The sequence below is a fragment of the Trypanosoma equiperdum genome, assembly GCF_001457755.1.
Source record: "Trypanosoma equiperdum strain OVI genome assembly, contig: ctg_896, whole genome shotgun sequence".
Lineage (NCBI taxonomy): Eukaryota > Euglenozoa > Kinetoplastea > Trypanosomatida > Trypanosomatidae > Trypanosoma > Trypanosoma equiperdum.
The window spans coordinates 94,322-110,919 of NW_027124860.1; the positions used below are offsets into that span (position 1 = coordinate 94,322).

The window sequence follows — 16,598 nt, forward strand, 5'->3', positions numbered from 1 at the left end:
TGTATAGCTGGTAATTACATGTGTAGTAGACTACCGGGTGATGAGAAGGGAATGCGTGTACTGTACAACTTTAATTACGTATTTGTGTATGTTTACACGTGCACGCGGATACATTTTTATTTTATGCTTTTTTTTTTCCTCCCCTTTTCATCCCTTCTCATCCGTGCGTCCCATGACGCGTACCAAAACTACATATGTGGTACATATGATGGACGGATTGGGAGAAGAAAATTCGGTGTGTTTTGTTACGGTGTTTTTCCCCCTTTTTTTATTTTTATTTTTTCATGGAAGGGAGTATGAGTGGGAAGGGCTTTGTATCAACCCGACTGCTGCAAGCGGTACCTGCGGGGGGTGCAGTCCCAGCACCAAGATCCATTCCGTCCTTCAAACCGGTTCCGTTCAAGCGAGAAAAGTTTCTCTCTATAAAAACTCGAACTGCCGAAACGTTCTTCGGTACGCGCGACCGACTATTCCGGCGCTCTACCGCTATTGTTGAGCAGATGAGTGATATGAGAAGGAAAGAAAACCTATCATCTTCCGTGAGTGGTAGTGGTGGAAATGTCCTCAATGGTTGTGAAGGAATATACATTGGGGCTCCCCTTACACCACAAATGACGGATGAGATTAACGCGTGGAACAGAAATCTTCAAGGTCTTGAGGGGATGCAAGGATTTGTTCTCACTGACGAGTTAGTGTACGAGGCTGTCTCTAGGAACATTCGCATGGGTGCATTCCCGCATGCGCTGAATTGGTTGGAAAAGGCTGCGCGCGAAAAGCGGCTTCCCGTGCCAACTTTAGTGCTGAAGGACCTGCGCATGTTCTTTGATTTTGTGCTTTCTGTGCTCCCCGCGAGCAACGCAACCTTCTCAACTGCAGTCGACATGCTGCTCGAGGAAACGGCTTCGACTACGTTGCCTGAAGTATCGACCGATGGGTCGCGTGGCGGGGAAAATGAAGATGAAGTCACTTGCGGTGAGGTGTGCGAAAACTCGCCAATACGACTTGCAAGCACTTCACCTTTCGCACTCCACATTTTCAGAGAATTATTCGCGCCCGTCTGGGGTTGCCTGCTACGTCTTGGTCTGCTTCCTACGGTTGCGTCTGCGCAAAAGGAGTGGGATCGTTTGCAGGGAAACAAGGTCTCTGACGGTGTATTGTCAGGTTTGATTGAGCGTATAGACTTTGATGGGTGCGCACCCTCCAACAGAGAGAGTAGTGGCACTAACGTGGGAAAGGTGCCTGCGGCACGGCAAGCGTATATGGAACTCCTTCTATCTCTTGCACAATGCGCTGCCGAGGCGAAAGAGGTATATGTCCTTTTACACCTTCAATCTACCTTCTGTGCATTATTTGCTGAACCAAGGGATGAGGGCCGCTCTCACCCCTCGGTTTCTTCTGACGATTCCCGCCTTCAGCGTTGGAGGTTGCGACGGAATGTTTGGTGCAATTCGGATGATGGCAGGGAATACTTTCACCGCTTTGCGAACGATTTCCTTTCTTCTGTATATTATGGCCGCCAGCTCTACCAAAGCGAAGTCTCGCTAAATAATTGTGTTCGACATTTGTCCAGTACCGTGCCCGGGGTGCAAGGAACAGAAGAGCTGGGAGATATGCGGAACGATGGACGGGATGTTGGAGGTGCCGACGATGAACAACGGCAGCCAAACAATCCGGATGCTGACGAAGATGGCAAGTCAAGGTTGTTTACGGTGGAGGAGGCCGTGGAAAATGTATTGTGGGAGGTGATGAGCCATGAGGCGTCACTGTTCCCCGATGCACTCACATACGCCGGACTTCTGCTTCGACGTACTGTGACTGATACAACTCTTCCTACTTCCGCAACAAACCCTCGCTTCAGTCGGGCGGAGCTTGAGTGGATGCAGCTTCATAGTGACATGTGCCGTCGCTCCCACGGTGGTGAGGACGTGACAGCCGAGTTACTGAATCTCATTCGCCCAGGTTCCACGGTAACACGAGGACTGGCACTGAATGCTACATGTCTCGAGGATAAACAGTGTCTTCTGGGACTGGTGGTTGAGACAGTTATTACGATTGCTGGGGTGTCGAGGCTAGCGGGCCCTCAACGAGGTGACCTGATTATTAAGGCTACCACGCAGTTGCTTCTGTGTATGAGGGAGGTTGAATGTCAGGGAGGACAGCGGTTGATGCTCCCTCAGTACAGTGTAGGATGCGTAATGGTATCCTTGGTGCCCTTACTTCGTACCACGCTTGAATCTGCTTTCAAAAGTTTAAAACAAACTGAGTGTTGTGAGGGCCACATTAAACTCTCATTTTCCCGCGGAGATGTTCTGCGTATTGTGAGGGGTCTGATGCCGAGTATATTGGAGCAACGAGTGGTATTTGGTAACGTGTACAGCGGAGTGATAACAGTTCTGACGCTGGCAGAAATGTGGGACGAAGTGATGCAGGTACTGAAACATTTAGACCAGCCACATGTGTCAGATGGTGAGGATGGTGACCATCAGGGAATAAGCAGCCTGTTGGTGGATCAGCGGGTATGGGCTTGGTTGTTTCGCCGTGCTCGCGATGCTGGTCAGGTGGAAATTTGTTTGTTCCTGCGCAGTCGGCGTGAGAAGTTGTTTTACTAGCGCGAGAAGAATTGTTGCCTCGGACACCGAAGCTACGATGAAACTTCGCAACAGTTAGTTCATGTGAACTGTGGGAGGGGCCCGGTTGAAGGCCCTCAAGAGGGTGCCCAACGATCAATCTGTATAACTTCTACTTCACATACGCACCTGCATGCGCGCATGCTCCCAGCTCCATGTTGGTAGGCGCCATCCAATTGTTACTGTTTATTTACTTGTGTTTTCTACCTTTGTTGTTGATGCTTGTCGTCAGAACAGTAGGCCTCACACAGTTAAGGTAGTGTCAGTGAGGGAACCAGTAAACAAAGCACCCGTTTGTATCCTGGTGGACTTCATCAGTTGAGACCTTTTGTTGGTTATCAGTCACACATAATTCGTGCGAAGACACACGTTTCCAAAGATATATATACATATATATATATATAATCTGCTGTAGGTTAAGTAGTGGGGATGCTTCGGTTCACTCATAGGGCTCTAACAGCTACTCCCGAACGCTTCTCCGTGCTAGGTACGACGCATCCCAAACCCAAACGCACTGGCTTTGGTCGTAACAACAAAATGCGCTCGAAACCTAGTGACAATGTAGCGTGGTATGACAAAGGCCCGGTTGAGTGGCTCCCTCGCCCTGTTAGACTTACTTATGACCATCTTGATCAACTCCAGCAGTGGATGATGCGTGCTACGCTTGACGGGCGAACGGAGGAGTTTAATCGCATCCGGGACCTTCACCGCGAGTGGTCGCAGCACCCGCTCATGCCAGTTCTGGGCGATGTGGAGCCAAAGTTTCCCCTCAACTTATTCAAGCAAAATCACAGAGCGAAGAAGCGTTTCTTGGTGCGGTGGCATAAAGCTAATACACCAGCGAATTGGCTGTGGATGCCACGCGGCCCGACGGTTGTCACCCCTCTGCACCGCACCAACCCAACGCAGTACCCGGAAAATTGGAAGCAAATGGTGCAGAGAAAGTCTGGAACAGGCACCCCTTCGTGATGACTCTTCGATTGCTTTTATTTGTACTCGGGTTTAGCGAAGTGTGTGTGTGTGTGTGTTTAGCTTTCCTTTAAGGGACGAGAAGGAGGAGTTGCCATTGGTCTATTGCGTGCCATCTACAGGTTCTAACCACCTGCGCATACTTTGAGGAAGTGTCTGTATTCCGATTTACCGCGGTACCACAGAAAAATTGCTAAGCGTATTGCACTGTCATACCGTATGTTTCACCGCCGGCCTTTCTCTACCTTATGCTGTTGACTTGTTTTGTGGTTGTAAAAGGGTTGTGTTTATAGGGGTTCTAGCGAAGGAGGGGGAACCCACGCAAGGGACGAGTCAAGGATACATTAGAGATACCATATAGTATTGCGTGCTTGATACGGGCGTGTTGGCCTACCTGAGCTGGTGTCGATACATAAAAAAAGCATAAATAGACTAGACATAAAAACATGAGCATGCCATGCAATATTCGTGATGCATTAACTTTGCAGTTTTGTTGGGTGAATGTCCTGGTGCGTCGACGAAATGGCCATTACACATCATTTGCGCGCGTACGGGCGGCGTTATTTGCCAGCATGCATGCGTGTTTTATAGTTACACTACTGTTTTATTTTGTTTTTGAACCTTTTTCTTGGGTTCTTGCCTTTCTTATACAGTTGATCCTCTTCATTATTTCAGTCGTACACACCGCTCTGATCTCCGAGTACGAAGAGCGTCTAAATAATGCAATGGAGCTGGAGAGACAGCTGAACCCTCTCATCATCGCCGAATTAACTTTTCGTTGCTTCAGTCTGTTCCACTTGTTTTTGTTGCACTGGTGGTTCGCTTTTGCCGTCGGTCTGCTGGAGCCGCTGCACAATTACTGGTCCTATCGTAGAGCACATTTCCTGGTGGATGCAGCAACAACATGGAAACAATTAGGCTCTTTGAGGACGGATGCCCGTCTGCGGCTGATGATCCAAGGTCTGTTGTTGATACTCACCTTCGCATACCTTACGCTCGCTCTGTTACCAAACTAAGACAGAAGTTGCAACGCTTAGGTTTCTGTCATCTTTCCTTCGCATATTTTGTCTCAAGTGAGCGGAGAGATCCTTGACGAGTGTGCCGCTAATTGCACTCGGTGCGGCAAGGGATGAGAAGAGTAAAGGAGCCAATCCAGTTCATTGTGGTGACTTGGTGTCGTTAGCGTCACATGGATATGCTTCACAGCCTCCAAGTTTTCCGCGTGTTTGGTTAACTCTTTATTACCCCTTTCCCCCGACTGCGGATTCGGAAGGAAAAACTGTGGTAGCGTTCGGACGGAAGAAATGAGCGGAGGCAAATGGTGTGTTGTTTTTTGACAGTCGTGCCACACTTCGGTTTTGCACGTAACAAGCCTCCTTCATTTATTCTTTGTTTAATATTTTTGTGTGTTACACATCACTTCGCCTTGTCGCACCGTTATTATCCATTACTGACTTCGAAACACATCGTCCGCAGTTGGATTGTCACTTTCTGTTTTCGTGGCGGCGGAAGCAATTCTTTCCTTCACCCCACATATTTATTACGTTATAGCGGGGACCGAAAGGGAACTGTGTGAGCCAGTTGGTTGCTTTTGCTTGTGAAGGGGAAGGAGGATGGTTGTATCTTATGGAGTTTTGTGTGGGAGCTTGTTTACCCTACTGGTTGTTATTTGTGGTGGAGGTGTCGTGCCTTACTACTCACTGGCGTGCCGTTTTCTCTTTTGAATTTGGTGATGCAGAAAAGAAACAAGGTGATCATCGCTTGTGTCGGTCAATGCATAAATGTTAGGAGAGTTGTGTCTGTACCTTTAACTATTCTGTATACCCGTTGTGATGTGCGCTTGCTATATTTCCTCGCTTTCCGCCTTAATTACCTTATATCTCACATACGCGCAGTGATATAGTCTGGGAGTGTGAGTGGAGTTCCATTGGACATCAGGGTTTGTACGGCGACGAACTCGAAAAAAGTGACAATGAGTGCACCAATGGCTCGCAGGGATTACTTTTCTATGGGATCGCGCTGCTGCATCGCATGCGGGCAATGGATCCCGTCTGAACACGATATGCCTCGGAGTGGAAGTGCTGCAGCTGGAGGTTTGCAGTGTCGGCGATGCAACGTTGTGCAGCCGGAGCGCCCCATGCCTGATTTTGAAAAAGCTTCGGAGGTAACAACAGCAGCCCTCCTTTTTACAAAGGCAGAAATCGACGCTGCATGGAAAAGTGTGAAGCATTCCCTTGAGGAGGCGAGGAGGGAAGATGTTGGTGTTGCCCAGACGGACAATCGTGTTGAGGAGGAGGCGTTCTGCGAGAAATGTGGTGTGCCACGCAAGTGTAAGGTGTTTGCGCGGCAAATACGTAGTGCCGATGAGGGTCAAACAGTCTTCTACCAATGCACCTCGTGTGACTCGGAGTGGCAGCTCAACTCATAACTTGTGAGCTTTCCTTTAGTAGCACATAAGTTGGAGGAAGGGGCACGCGGATGTGAGTGTACTCCACGCTTCTTTACAAGTTTATAACATAAGGTAAACACGGCGTGCATGAGGATACTCCAGCGTTTTGAGACACCGTTTAAAGCATGTGGCCCATAGCTCTATTTGCAACCTTTGCACAGCCATTACGTTGTGTAATGGGCCTTTGGACTTTTCGGTGTAGTCTTACAGGTCTACCCTCGTTTGACCTTTGGCATTTGAGCGGGTTGTAAGTGTGCTCGGGATCTCGTCTCGTTAATGTGAGAGTTGATACACATTTCCACACTGTCTGCCTTCGTTCTTTGCAATTGCCTGATCTAACTGTGACCTTCCTTGCAGCAGTCTTTTTTTTTTTTTTTGAGTTCACTTTTACCGGTGTTGGCGGGCGCTTTCTATCGCTGCAACCATTGGCAGAGAGTAGACACAGGCCGTTAAGGTAGCAAAGAAACAGAGAAAGGGAAGTTAGAAAGCTTCAGTTCGAACCGCTCGTGTACCTTGACATCTGAGTTTCTGGTGGTTTGAGTAAAAGACTGCACGACGAAAGAGAGCAGTGGTATTGGGAAGAAAAAAAAAAGAGAACTTTAGCTTGTAAAGCACCATGCGAAACGATAAGTCGATGCCGCACACGGCGAACCCTTCCCCGATCCCGCCCTCCAATGGCGGTACGATTTGTTCTGACCACAAGTCGCTCGAGCTTTTCAACGCCGCGCATCCAAACCCAACAGGGCAGCAAATTGAAGTTGCACCAATTGCATTTCTCACAACAAATCGCGTTGTATCTGCCCTGAAGAAAGCAATAGGGCGTTTGGAGCTGCTGAACCTGCTCGACACTACGGCTCCGGACGATGGCTACAATGCTTCTCCATTCGTGACCGAACAACGAACAACCAATAGTCTATTCGCCAAAGAAGCGAAATCAACTACCGCCGACACGGTACCACGTAAAGCCGCGTTGATCGCCGGACTTGGGGGTGAGACATCCCACCGAGAAATAAGGGAGATAAATCACGCCCTTCAGGTAGCTGCGACAAAACAACGCACCGTCCGACCCACCGTTGGGGACCTTGTACAAGAACAGCAGGCCCTTGAACAAAAGTATGGCGAACTCCTACAAAAGGTGGGGCGTGTCAATCCTAGTAGGAGCGGTCCGACCTTAGACCCGAGCTGCTTTGCTTCCGTGCAAGACTTGGATAAACTGGCTCTCATAGAGGAGCTTAAGCAAACCTCCAAGCGGCTACGAGAACATAATAAGGCCCTTTTCACACGTCTTAAGGACAATCCCAATGACTCCGACAACTGGAAGAAGGTTGGCAACGAGCGGTTAGAGTTGATAGAGCTACTCAAATCTGTCATTAAAGAGCTCACTGTGGGGTACGCCAGTGGTCGGACGCAGTCTGCAAGAACCGGCCTTTTGGCTAGACGCTACAGTCGAGGACCGAGGCTGAGTGGGACAAATGACAGTTCTGGTACGGAGGCGCGAGAACCAACTCTATCAACTGCCATGAACCGGTTTGGTAGTTCGGTACAACTGAAACGAGCTGGGCGGAGCCCTTCAGCCGCGCGCATTCCGCTTACCTCCACCTTTGAAAAGTTTGCCAAACTAGTTTCAGATGAGCAGAGTGCTCAGTTGTGGGCGAGTGAGCTTGTGCTGAAGGAAAAAGAACTGAATCAAAATGTGAAACAGCTTCAGCAAGAGCTCAAGACCCAGAAATTATTGAGGGAGAAGGAAGTCACCGAGTTAAAGTTGCGTGTCGCCGAGCTGAGGCAGAAACTGCGTCAAGAAAAAAAACTAACTAAGCAGCGCGGTGATATGGTGAGAGCGGCCGCCGAAGCTGCGCACGAAGCAATGCAGCGTGCTGCAGATGATAAGGCGCATATTGTATTGGATGGCATGCAGGCAAACAGAGCTACGGATGTGATGGAAGAACGCGCGCATGCCGCGTTCAAGGAGCATCTCTTAGAACGTACTGCTGCGATGGATGATCTTGCTATGCAGTGGGACAGGAAGAATCAAAATGAGGTGAAGCGTGCTGAGGCACGTAAGATTGATCTGGAGCAAATGCGGCAGCAGTGCGCCGAGCGTTTAGAGAAGGCCCGCAAAGACAAGGAGGTGGAGCTGGAAAAGAAAGCAGAGAGAGATGCTGAAAAGGAAAAACTGGAAGCTGCAAAAGTAGCGGAGGAGCTGCGGAGGAATACGGTTTATGAAGCCGTGTCAAAGATACAGTCGGCGATTCGGGCGATGTTCACGCGGAAAGCGGTTGCTGTATTGAGGAAGAAAGCTAGCAAGCATAAGCGCAAGACCTGAGAGAGCATCACTGTATATGTTGTGTTACACCGTTTGCAAAATGTTTGAAACCTTTCCCGGCGGTTGAAACTGTAACTTGTATGGGCGGAAGGTTGGTTGGCCACGCTGTTCTGCCTCCTTCCCCCAGGTGGTCAGGGCATGGTGTCACCGTTCTTTACCATACATTCATTAGAGATACGTAACTACACGATGTATTCCAGACGGGCATTTAAATAGTGATGCTTGTATGTACTCACATGCATCAATTGAGGTGCGCCCCACTGCAGACCAATGCGGCTAAATTTATTTTCTGTAATGACTTGATCTGCGCGGGTGCGCTTGCCAATGTTTCTCATTCTGTTAGTGTTGGCCATGGGCTTCATTTGTTCAATTATTTTCATTGTTGGACACATCCTCATTGCGCTTTCACTTTCACGTACAACCACTATCGCTTCCGTTTTGTTTCTACCGAACCATTTTCCATGCAATGTCATGTAGGATCTGGGCCCCCACTAATTGGTAAAAATAGTTGCTTTCCACGTAAATGAGACAAGCGTCTGCGGGAGAACGACGGCGGCTGAAACCCAGGCGGAAGCGTTCAACAACCTCCGTGCCTTGCCGGAAACCATTGAGCGAAAGGGAGACTGCAGAGTTGTTCCTGTCGGATGTTGCTGCCGCGGGAACGGATGGAGTGGGGCCGAGCAGCTCTGTGGATCAGAGAACATTACCCGTAGATGCGCGGAAGAAGGTAAAGAAGGCCCCTGTCACTGTGACGAAGCGTGGAAAGGAGAAAAAAGGAGCAAAGTTGAATGTAAAGGTGGCTCTGGAAGAGGTCGTCGCTGCGTCTGGACCCGGTGGCATAACTCTGCCCCTTGAGGAAGGTGAGGATGATCCCTCTGTTTCAGTGGAGGTGCTGCAGCAAACCGCAGCTTTTCTTGCTGCCCTTACACCCAGCCGATCGCACCGCTTTTGGGCGTGCCGGCGGGTGGCCCGTGGGGAGGCAGAAGGGGAGGTGGATGCTGCATTGGAGGTATCCTCAACGGATAGTGACATCACTGACGGAGGGACGGATGACAGCAATGAGGAGGAGAGTAACGATTTGGAGGACGCACGTGATTCTGGTGATTGCAAAGAGTGCCCCACGGGCTCCATGGCGGGGAGGGTGACTGTGTCAAAGCATGCGACTAAAAAACCTAATGAGGAAGCGAAGGTGACGAATAAGAATGACGGCGGGTTGCTTTTCAAAAGCAACCCCGATATCTGGGATGACTGAGTGATGTACCAATGCTATGCATGGTATTTACAGTCACTTAGCTTTGGGGTGCCGGTGGCTCGTGTAATCAGCACCTACTTGTAGCACTAATTAGTAATAACTTGCGCCCCCCCCCCTTGTACACCTGGATAAGCTTTTACAAGGATTTTCAGCCTTAAAATTTGATCTCCTACTCCATTCTTTCGCTTTCGGTGCATGGGCTTCACTGTCTCTTACTTTCCTTGGAATGTGCGAATCAATGCACTTGAATATTTTCCTTTTATCTATCTCTCTGCGTCTCTTCTTTCCATGATTCAATTACGCCGCTTTATGCGTGGTTTGCCAGTGTTGTTGACAACCGGACTTGAAGTATCACGGGGTGGCAACTGGTGAATATCGTTGGATTGCCGAAGCACTCGTTACTGTCACGACGCTTGCGCCGAAAAGGAGCCTATGCACGCGACAGTCACTGCCACACAACATATCCTTCAGTCGGTTACCACTCACAGATACGAGCTTGTTGCAGTGTTAATCAGTGGTATCGTTGCCTACTTTGCTACCGTGCGTTTTGTACAGGGGGCCCGCATAAAGCTAATACAAAGAAGGCTCTGCGGAATAGATATTAATAAAACAACGCCGGAGCAACGAAAGAAGATTGCATCGAAACCGTATGACGAGCTAGACGAAGGCGAGAAGCGACTCGTCGTGCCGGAGTCATTTGGCATTCTTGCAGGTGCTGTGTACCTCTCTGCCGTTTTGATAACCACTTCTGTGGCCTTTGGTGGGGTCTCCCGCCAACTGGATGGATCAGTGACTTCCATTGCCGTTATGCTCCTTCTTGGATTTGTAGATGATGTGCTCGACCTGCGTTGGAGGTACAAAATACTTCTCTCGGCGATAGGCACCATCCCACTTGTCATGACGTTCAAGGGAAGCCTCGAGGTCATCGTTCCCCGCCTCCTCGCGCCTTACCTTGGTTCACCCACGCTGTACCTCGGTGTCTTCTACCTTGTGGGTCTGTCGTTGTTGTGCATCTTCTGCACGAACAGCATAAATATTCTCGCTGGTGTTAACGGTGTGGAAGTAGGGCAAAGTATTGTGATTGCTGTGGCATCTATAGTGCACTGCATTATGCAAATGCGTCTAGAAAGTGATCCGAGCTACGGTGGACCTGCCACCTCAGGGCAACTCCTAGCCATTGCGCTGCTCGTACCGTTTGTTGGTGTGAGCGCTGCCCTCTGGCGTTTCAACTCGTACCCTGCTTCCATATTTGTGGGTGACAGTTATACATATTTCGCAGGCACTGTCCTTTCGGTCGCTGGCGTAACAGGTGTCTACAGTAAGACACTCATGCTCTTTTTCGTGCCACAGCTTGTTAACTTTGCAATTTCGCTTCCGCAGCTACTGCGAATCGTGCCATGCCCCCGCCACCGCGTTCCTCGGTGGGACATGAAGAGGGATGTCATGCAGAACAGTGGTAATTACACGCTGTTGAACGCCATCTTGCTTCTACGTGGTGATATGCATGAGCGGGATTTGACGCGTGCGGCGTTGAAACTACAGATTGTCTCTTGCATAGTTGCGATGTTCGCAAGATACTTCCTGGCTTCCCTCCTGTACGACCACGTCTACTGATTAATAAAAAAAAGAGGTGATGTGGTCACATGGCGTATGTAACGACTTCAATTTGGGTGCAACTGCAGTTACCGTGTCTGTTACGCTGTGTGAGCGGGGTCATAAGGATAGAAGCTAAACTCTGCTCTCATTTATGCCACACGCTATATACTATTCAGGAGGATAGTGTGTGGTAAGTGCGGAAGGAAGGCGCTTCTACTTGTTGTGTTGCATCACTGAGGGAAGGAAAAGGTTGGTCGAAGGGATGCAGAAGAACTATCCTCTATGCCAAAGCAAAGTACTCTCTTTGTGTGGTTATGGTGCGCGTAGCCACTAACGACTTTCAGATCAGTTTGAGTGGGCTCATTGCTTTGGGGTTCCCAACTTATGATTAAGTACTATGGTGGGCGATTGCTAAAAAAGGTTCGCAATGGGTGCCTGCACTCGTGCAAGAACAAGTTAGCGTGCTGCCAACGCTTAGATTTGCCTAATAGCATATTGTATTATTACAGGGTTATAATACCGATCATACTGACCGTCAACGCCGTCTCTCCCTGTGCTTATCGCAACCATAACAAGCCGTTACTTGAAATAAGCTCATGGCACTGTTATCACTTTCTCATTAACTTGCACTGGTTCACTCAAATATATATTTCCTCCCTATTCGCATATATGTTAATGAATGGACCTTTAAGGCAATTTTGGCGACCCGCATCCTCGGGAAAAGGGTCGTAGCTACATACAAGCCGCGACACCGAACTGAGTTCCGCCGAGAATACATGTAAGTGCCCTCATCACCGAAATCGACAGAAGAGTAGTTCAAACGCCAAGGACATCTTCTCGCACGCGCCCACCCACGGAGGCTGGAAACGATATTAGGGAACATTTTTGAGACCCAACGAGGTGGTAAGGTGTGTGGCAAAAGGAATATTAAGTTTTTAACTGCATACCTATTTTGTATGTCTGCCGGTAGTGCCGCGTCCCATCCGGTGGCGAGCCATGCTGGAAACAGTCGCAGCGGTAGTTTCACAATGTATCACTTTGCCTCCTTCGCCGCTATGGAGGTCACAGTGACGATTGTGCCTCGTTTCACCATGCCACGCATTTCAACTGCATTTGGTGGTCGCTACGGGCCCTTTACACCCAACTTCCCCACCGATGTGCCGCTGTGGCTTGCGCTCCACATCCGACAGACGGACACTTGCACTATTCAACCGCCACCGTACGTCGCTTTGCCGCATCTTCGCCAGGTGCTGGAGAGAGAGAAGGAAAATGAAACAACATTCGAAGCACTTCCCTTCTACTTCTTCGAGGTGGTTAAGAAGTTGTGCGAAGTCAGTGCCGCTGCGGAAGATGTTCCACACGTAGCGGAGGTAGTGCGGCTCGTTGATGAAGTGCGTGCAGTGCGGAGACGGAAACTCCAACAGAGCATGTCAGTGTTTGAAGCGGAGGGATCACCCGTGTTTATACCCGGCATTAAGCTATCAAATATCGTGAACCACGAACTTCAATACTTGCGCACGTCCTTTGCAATAGTGCTACAGCAGTCTGCAGATATGAAGCAGAGACGAGAGCAAGACATTGGTGGACCCATAGAAAGCGTCCCAACACCCATCCGAACAAGTGGGACGGCGCTGTCGTATACGCCCCTGTCAACAGCCGCTGCAGCCGAGGGGCGTTTGTTGGATTACGCAGCAACGAGGAGTAGCGATACACACGACTCTCTGTCAACCTCAGCAGCAGCGGAGCAGGCAATATTCACCCCTGAAAACACTTTCACAACCGACGGTACCCCGTCGGTTGCTGATGCGACGGAAACGGGAACGGCGAGCATGTCAGAGGAGATTTCAGGACCACCAGTGAAGAAGCGGCGGACGCTAAGACAGACGTAAATATTGGCGACGATCGATAATATGGGAAACAGTTGCAATGGCTTAACCCCAAAAAGCGAAACAAACCGAAAATGATGAAAGCAGGGTCATGTTTTATTAATGGTCGTTGGATTCTCGGGCCCACCTGAGTGTACACGATTGCGCGGGAACTTCTTTTGGATTTGTGAGAGGCGGATAAATTGTCCGAATACCCAGCGCTAACACGGCTATATCTTCCTCTTAGAGTAGTTCTACTGCGGCACCACTGCTCTGATATTTATGTTTCTCTACTTACTTTTTGCTGTTACTCGACCTCCCCATTTTCACTTGTTTGTGAGTAACCACAACAGGGCAATAGCTTCACAAGATGCAATTGCAGACGATTGGCGGACGTTTCTTGCATCAAATCGTCAAAAATCCAGCACAGCAGGTGTACAGTTTTTGACAAAGGCTTGTGTATTCTCCTACAACCCCTCGCATAACATCTGACTGTGCAACCGCGGTTGTAAGCAACGTGGCTCTGTATCACCTTTCCGCCTATAATTAGGTGTTAACAAAAGTTCTCAGTGCTCCTTTGAGGCAAAAGCGAGAGGCAACAGTTGAAGGGGGAAGGTATATGGAACCTTCGGACGTGTGATTCTTGAGGTATCAGTTGTGGCTAACCGCATCCTTCTTTCTTTTCTTCTTTTGTTGCTGTTTCGGTCAACACCAAAGTTGTTTTTTATTTTTTTTTCTGCACTGTTCGGTGAACGGTATTTTGTTAAACTTTAGGAGTGACGGAAGAAAAAAAGTATTTGCATTTGTTAAGGAGGGAAGGGAAAGACAAAACACGAAAAAGGTAAAGGTAATGAAGACTCATCGTGCCGCTAAGCATGTAACAGCGCATCGTATACTGTTGGAGCGGTTATCTTTACAACCCGGTGAGGTGCTCAGAGGAATTGTAGAGGTTTGGGTGGATGCACCGCTGGGATATTCGGTACTGGAGGTTGTGCTGCTTGGTCAGGAGTTTACGCGTCTGAAGAGCTCCTTCGGAAAAATCCTTGGCAAAGATGCTGCCAAAGCCACATATTACAGGCAGCGCGTCGTCGTAGCGGGATGTCCCGGCGAGAATTCGCAGGTATCCGTTGTTTCGGAAGGTGGCGGGAATCCGGAGGGTGCCAATAGCGATGAGTGGAGTGACTTCAATCGATCACCGTCGGTAAGTGATGTGGAATTAGCGGGTATTCAATCGTCAGGACTGATGCCCGGAACCTACACATTTCCCTTCAAAGTGAGGCTCCCCTCCGCACTACCGCCTACTCATGAGTACCATATACGAGGAAGTGCTTCAAGGCTGAAATACACTGTAACATCGACGCTGCTCTCGAGAGGCCGTCTGCTCTCAACAACCGATGCACCATTCAGTGTTAAGGCACTCCCGCTGGATGAGTCCCGTTGGATGAATGCGTACTTAAAAACCGTTCCAATGTTTGATGGAAACGTTCTTCTTGTCAGTGACGCTGCCTCTGGGACCGAAGAAGACCGGTGGGCATCTTTGAGCGGGCTTCAAGGGACTAACTGCATTTGCATGAATCACAACATGCCGCTTTACGCACCCAACGAATGTAGTGGCTCCAGTGATTCCGTGACCGATGCCGGTGGGCTCTTAACGACTACCCCGTTCGGTGCACCGCACCCTGCGTCGATGGATCCATTAAGGTCTCAGCTGGTAAAACCTTCAGTGAATAACTGGTTGGATGGTGCCAGCGGCGTCAACACCAATGAGGATGCAACCGAGGACCAGAAGAGTGGGCATGGCACTGAGGACGCACTACAACCGCGGGCATCTGCGAATGAGTCGGAACAAGGGATGAGTGTTTTTCAACAAGCTGATTCTTGTTCTGGTAATAAAAGGGGGACTCATCGTGGTGGTGACGATTCGAAGGGCGGTGGTCAAGCAGCAGCTCCTGGAGCCAGCGACGCTCAGAATAATGTTGATGCCGCCGCGTGCCTCAATCAACTCGTGCAGCGTGTCCGTCAAGATGCGAGGTGGGAACATCGTCTAGAGGTACCAATTGAAGGGCTATTTGGCAGGGGAAGTGTTACCATCACGCTATCTTTCGGGCGTGTGGTATTTACCGGGGGCACAACTGTCCGTTTCCATGGGTTAGTTGACAACGAACGGGGATTATCTAATGTTTTGATGATTAATTTTTCTCTTGTTACACATTATCAAATGAACTCACTCATAGAAACCCGTCATACCAGAAATGTTATTTCGGAGTGTTCACTGCGCCAGGTCGTTAAACGCGGGGAGGCGGCTCGCATACCTCTCTGTACGCTAGAGGTGCCCCAAAACACTTCACCGACTGCTGTAACGTCGAACTGCAGCTGCCGTACGTTTCTTGATGTTGAAGTTTTCTCTATGCATGGCCCCGGCACGCGGTCCGGATCGGCAAGAACGGAGCTGTTGGTTGTGGACTCGCTCGCTCGTGACGAAAAATCTTCCGACCGAAAAGGGAGATGGTCAAACTATTTTCAATGTTATGACCCTTTAAGGGGACAAAGTCGTATAGACATTGTTTCATCGTATGTGCTAAGTGGAAAGATAAATGTCATCAAGAAGGATGCGTGCAACGGTAATGGGGAGCTACTGCAACCGCCAGAGAAACCCAGTCGTTACTGCAAAACGTGGAAACACACTTTCCGCCCCCAACTTGACTTTGTGAATGCAACGTATTATCCGGACGAGTCCAGCGGTCACAACTCCCGGGGCATCAACCCCCTCCAGAGCCTTTACTACACAGAAGGTTCATTAACTGAGTAGGTTGGTTCCACGTGTATCGTTTCGGATTTATAGCAAGTCCGACTCCGCTTTGCTAATTTAACTTTCCATTTTATTTGGTTCCATTCATTTTGCCTCTTACTTGTGTGGACGTTTACCCATTTCTTCTGCGATTCTGCGTGTTAGCAGATAGCCACCCCCACTCTCAATTTTTAGTTGGGGTTAGAAAAGCGTAACGACATGTTGTTTGCCTCACATTCTTTTGAGGAAAAAAAAGGGAAAGGAGTCGGTGGAGGGCGCGTGCACGTTTTTTTTTTTTTACCAATGTGTCAACACTGTGGGAGGAAATGGGGATTTCGGATATGAGAAAGAGTTGCAGGGGGCGGGGTCTCTTTTCTTTATGCATATCTTTAGTTGGTTACCCCCTTCTTTTAGTGACCGTGGCTTTCTTCTTTCTTCCCCGGCGTAGATGCGTTTGGTGGGTTCCTTCCCTATTTTGTAAATGTGACAAGATACACGTCGCTCCCCTCCTCTCCATGTTTTTTCTTTTTCTTTTGTGTGTAGTTGTCACTACCGCACCTTCGTGCACGGTTGGTATTATTGGTACCGCTACCTAAAGGTTAAAGCCTCTGGGTTTAACCTTTTGACTTTATTTTCGATTTGTTTTTATTTTATCATCTCCTTCTTCTCATCAACGTTAATATGTATAAGAACAAAAGTACACGCATACGTTAATATATATATATATAT

The 16,598-nt window shown here is 49.0% G+C and overlaps 9 protein-coding genes across 9 annotated transcripts; all 9 read left to right on the top strand.

Annotated features, from left to right (window-relative positions):
• Positions 1 to 284: 284 nt before the first annotated feature.
• Positions 285 to 2,609, top strand: TEOVI_000436900 (uncharacterized protein; the record flags this gene model as incomplete). The annotated part of the gene is made up of 1 exon (XM_067227144.1): positions 285 to 2,609. The coding sequence occupies one exon, from the start codon at positions 285 to 287 to the stop codon at positions 2,607 to 2,609; it is 2,325 nt and encodes a 774-aa protein (XP_067083245.1).
• Positions 2,610 to 3,056: 447 nt separating this feature from the next.
• TEOVI_000437000 (uncharacterized protein) lies at positions 3,057 to 3,596 on the top strand (the record flags this gene model as incomplete). The annotated part of the gene is made up of 1 exon (XM_067227145.1): positions 3,057 to 3,596. One exon carries the CDS (start codon positions 3,057 to 3,059, stop codon positions 3,594 to 3,596), a length of 540 nt encoding a protein of 179 aa, XP_067083246.1.
• Positions 3,597 to 4,042: 446 nt separating this feature from the next.
• Positions 4,043 to 4,612, top strand: TEOVI_000437100 (Cornichon protein, putative; the record flags this gene model as incomplete). The annotated part of the gene is made up of 1 exon (XM_067227146.1): positions 4,043 to 4,612. One exon carries the CDS (start codon positions 4,043 to 4,045, stop codon positions 4,610 to 4,612), a length of 570 nt encoding a protein of 189 aa, XP_067083247.1.
• A 956-nt stretch (positions 4,613 to 5,568) lies between these two features.
• TEOVI_000437200 (DNA-directed RNA polymerase I subunit, putative) lies at positions 5,569 to 6,024 on the top strand (the record flags this gene model as incomplete). The annotated part of the gene is made up of 1 exon (XM_067227147.1): positions 5,569 to 6,024. The coding sequence occupies one exon, from the start codon at positions 5,569 to 5,571 to the stop codon at positions 6,022 to 6,024; it is 456 nt and encodes a 151-aa protein (XP_067083248.1).
• Positions 6,025 to 6,661: 637 nt separating this feature from the next.
• TEOVI_000437300 (uncharacterized protein) lies at positions 6,662 to 8,368 on the top strand (the record flags this gene model as incomplete). The annotated part of the gene is made up of 1 exon (XM_067227148.1): positions 6,662 to 8,368. The coding sequence occupies one exon, from the start codon at positions 6,662 to 6,664 to the stop codon at positions 8,366 to 8,368; it is 1,707 nt and encodes a 568-aa protein (XP_067083249.1).
• A 523-nt stretch (positions 8,369 to 8,891) lies between these two features.
• On the top strand, positions 8,892 to 9,620 carry TEOVI_000437400 (uncharacterized protein; the record flags this gene model as incomplete). Its single annotated transcript, XM_067227149.1, has 1 exon — positions 8,892 to 9,620. The coding sequence occupies one exon, from the start codon at positions 8,892 to 8,894 to the stop codon at positions 9,618 to 9,620; it is 729 nt and encodes a 242-aa protein (XP_067083250.1).
• Positions 9,621 to 10,052: 432 nt separating this feature from the next.
• TEOVI_000437500 (UDP-N-acetylglucosamine-dolichyl-phosphate N-acetylglucosaminephosphotransferase, putative) lies at positions 10,053 to 11,234 on the top strand (the record flags this gene model as incomplete). The annotated part of the gene is made up of 1 exon (XM_067227150.1): positions 10,053 to 11,234. One exon carries the CDS (start codon positions 10,053 to 10,055, stop codon positions 11,232 to 11,234), a length of 1,182 nt encoding a protein of 393 aa, XP_067083251.1.
• A 938-nt stretch (positions 11,235 to 12,172) lies between these two features.
• On the top strand, positions 12,173 to 13,105 carry TEOVI_000437600 (GINS complex protein, putative; the record flags this gene model as incomplete). Its single annotated transcript, XM_067227151.1, has 1 exon — positions 12,173 to 13,105. The coding sequence occupies one exon, from the start codon at positions 12,173 to 12,175 to the stop codon at positions 13,103 to 13,105; it is 933 nt and encodes a 310-aa protein (XP_067083252.1).
• An 826-nt stretch (positions 13,106 to 13,931) lies between these two features.
• On the top strand, positions 13,932 to 15,890 carry TEOVI_000437700 (uncharacterized protein; the record flags this gene model as incomplete). Its single annotated transcript, XM_067227152.1, has 1 exon — positions 13,932 to 15,890. One exon carries the CDS (start codon positions 13,932 to 13,934, stop codon positions 15,888 to 15,890), a length of 1,959 nt encoding a protein of 652 aa, XP_067083253.1.
• Between the last annotated feature and the right edge of the window lie 708 nt (positions 15,891 to 16,598).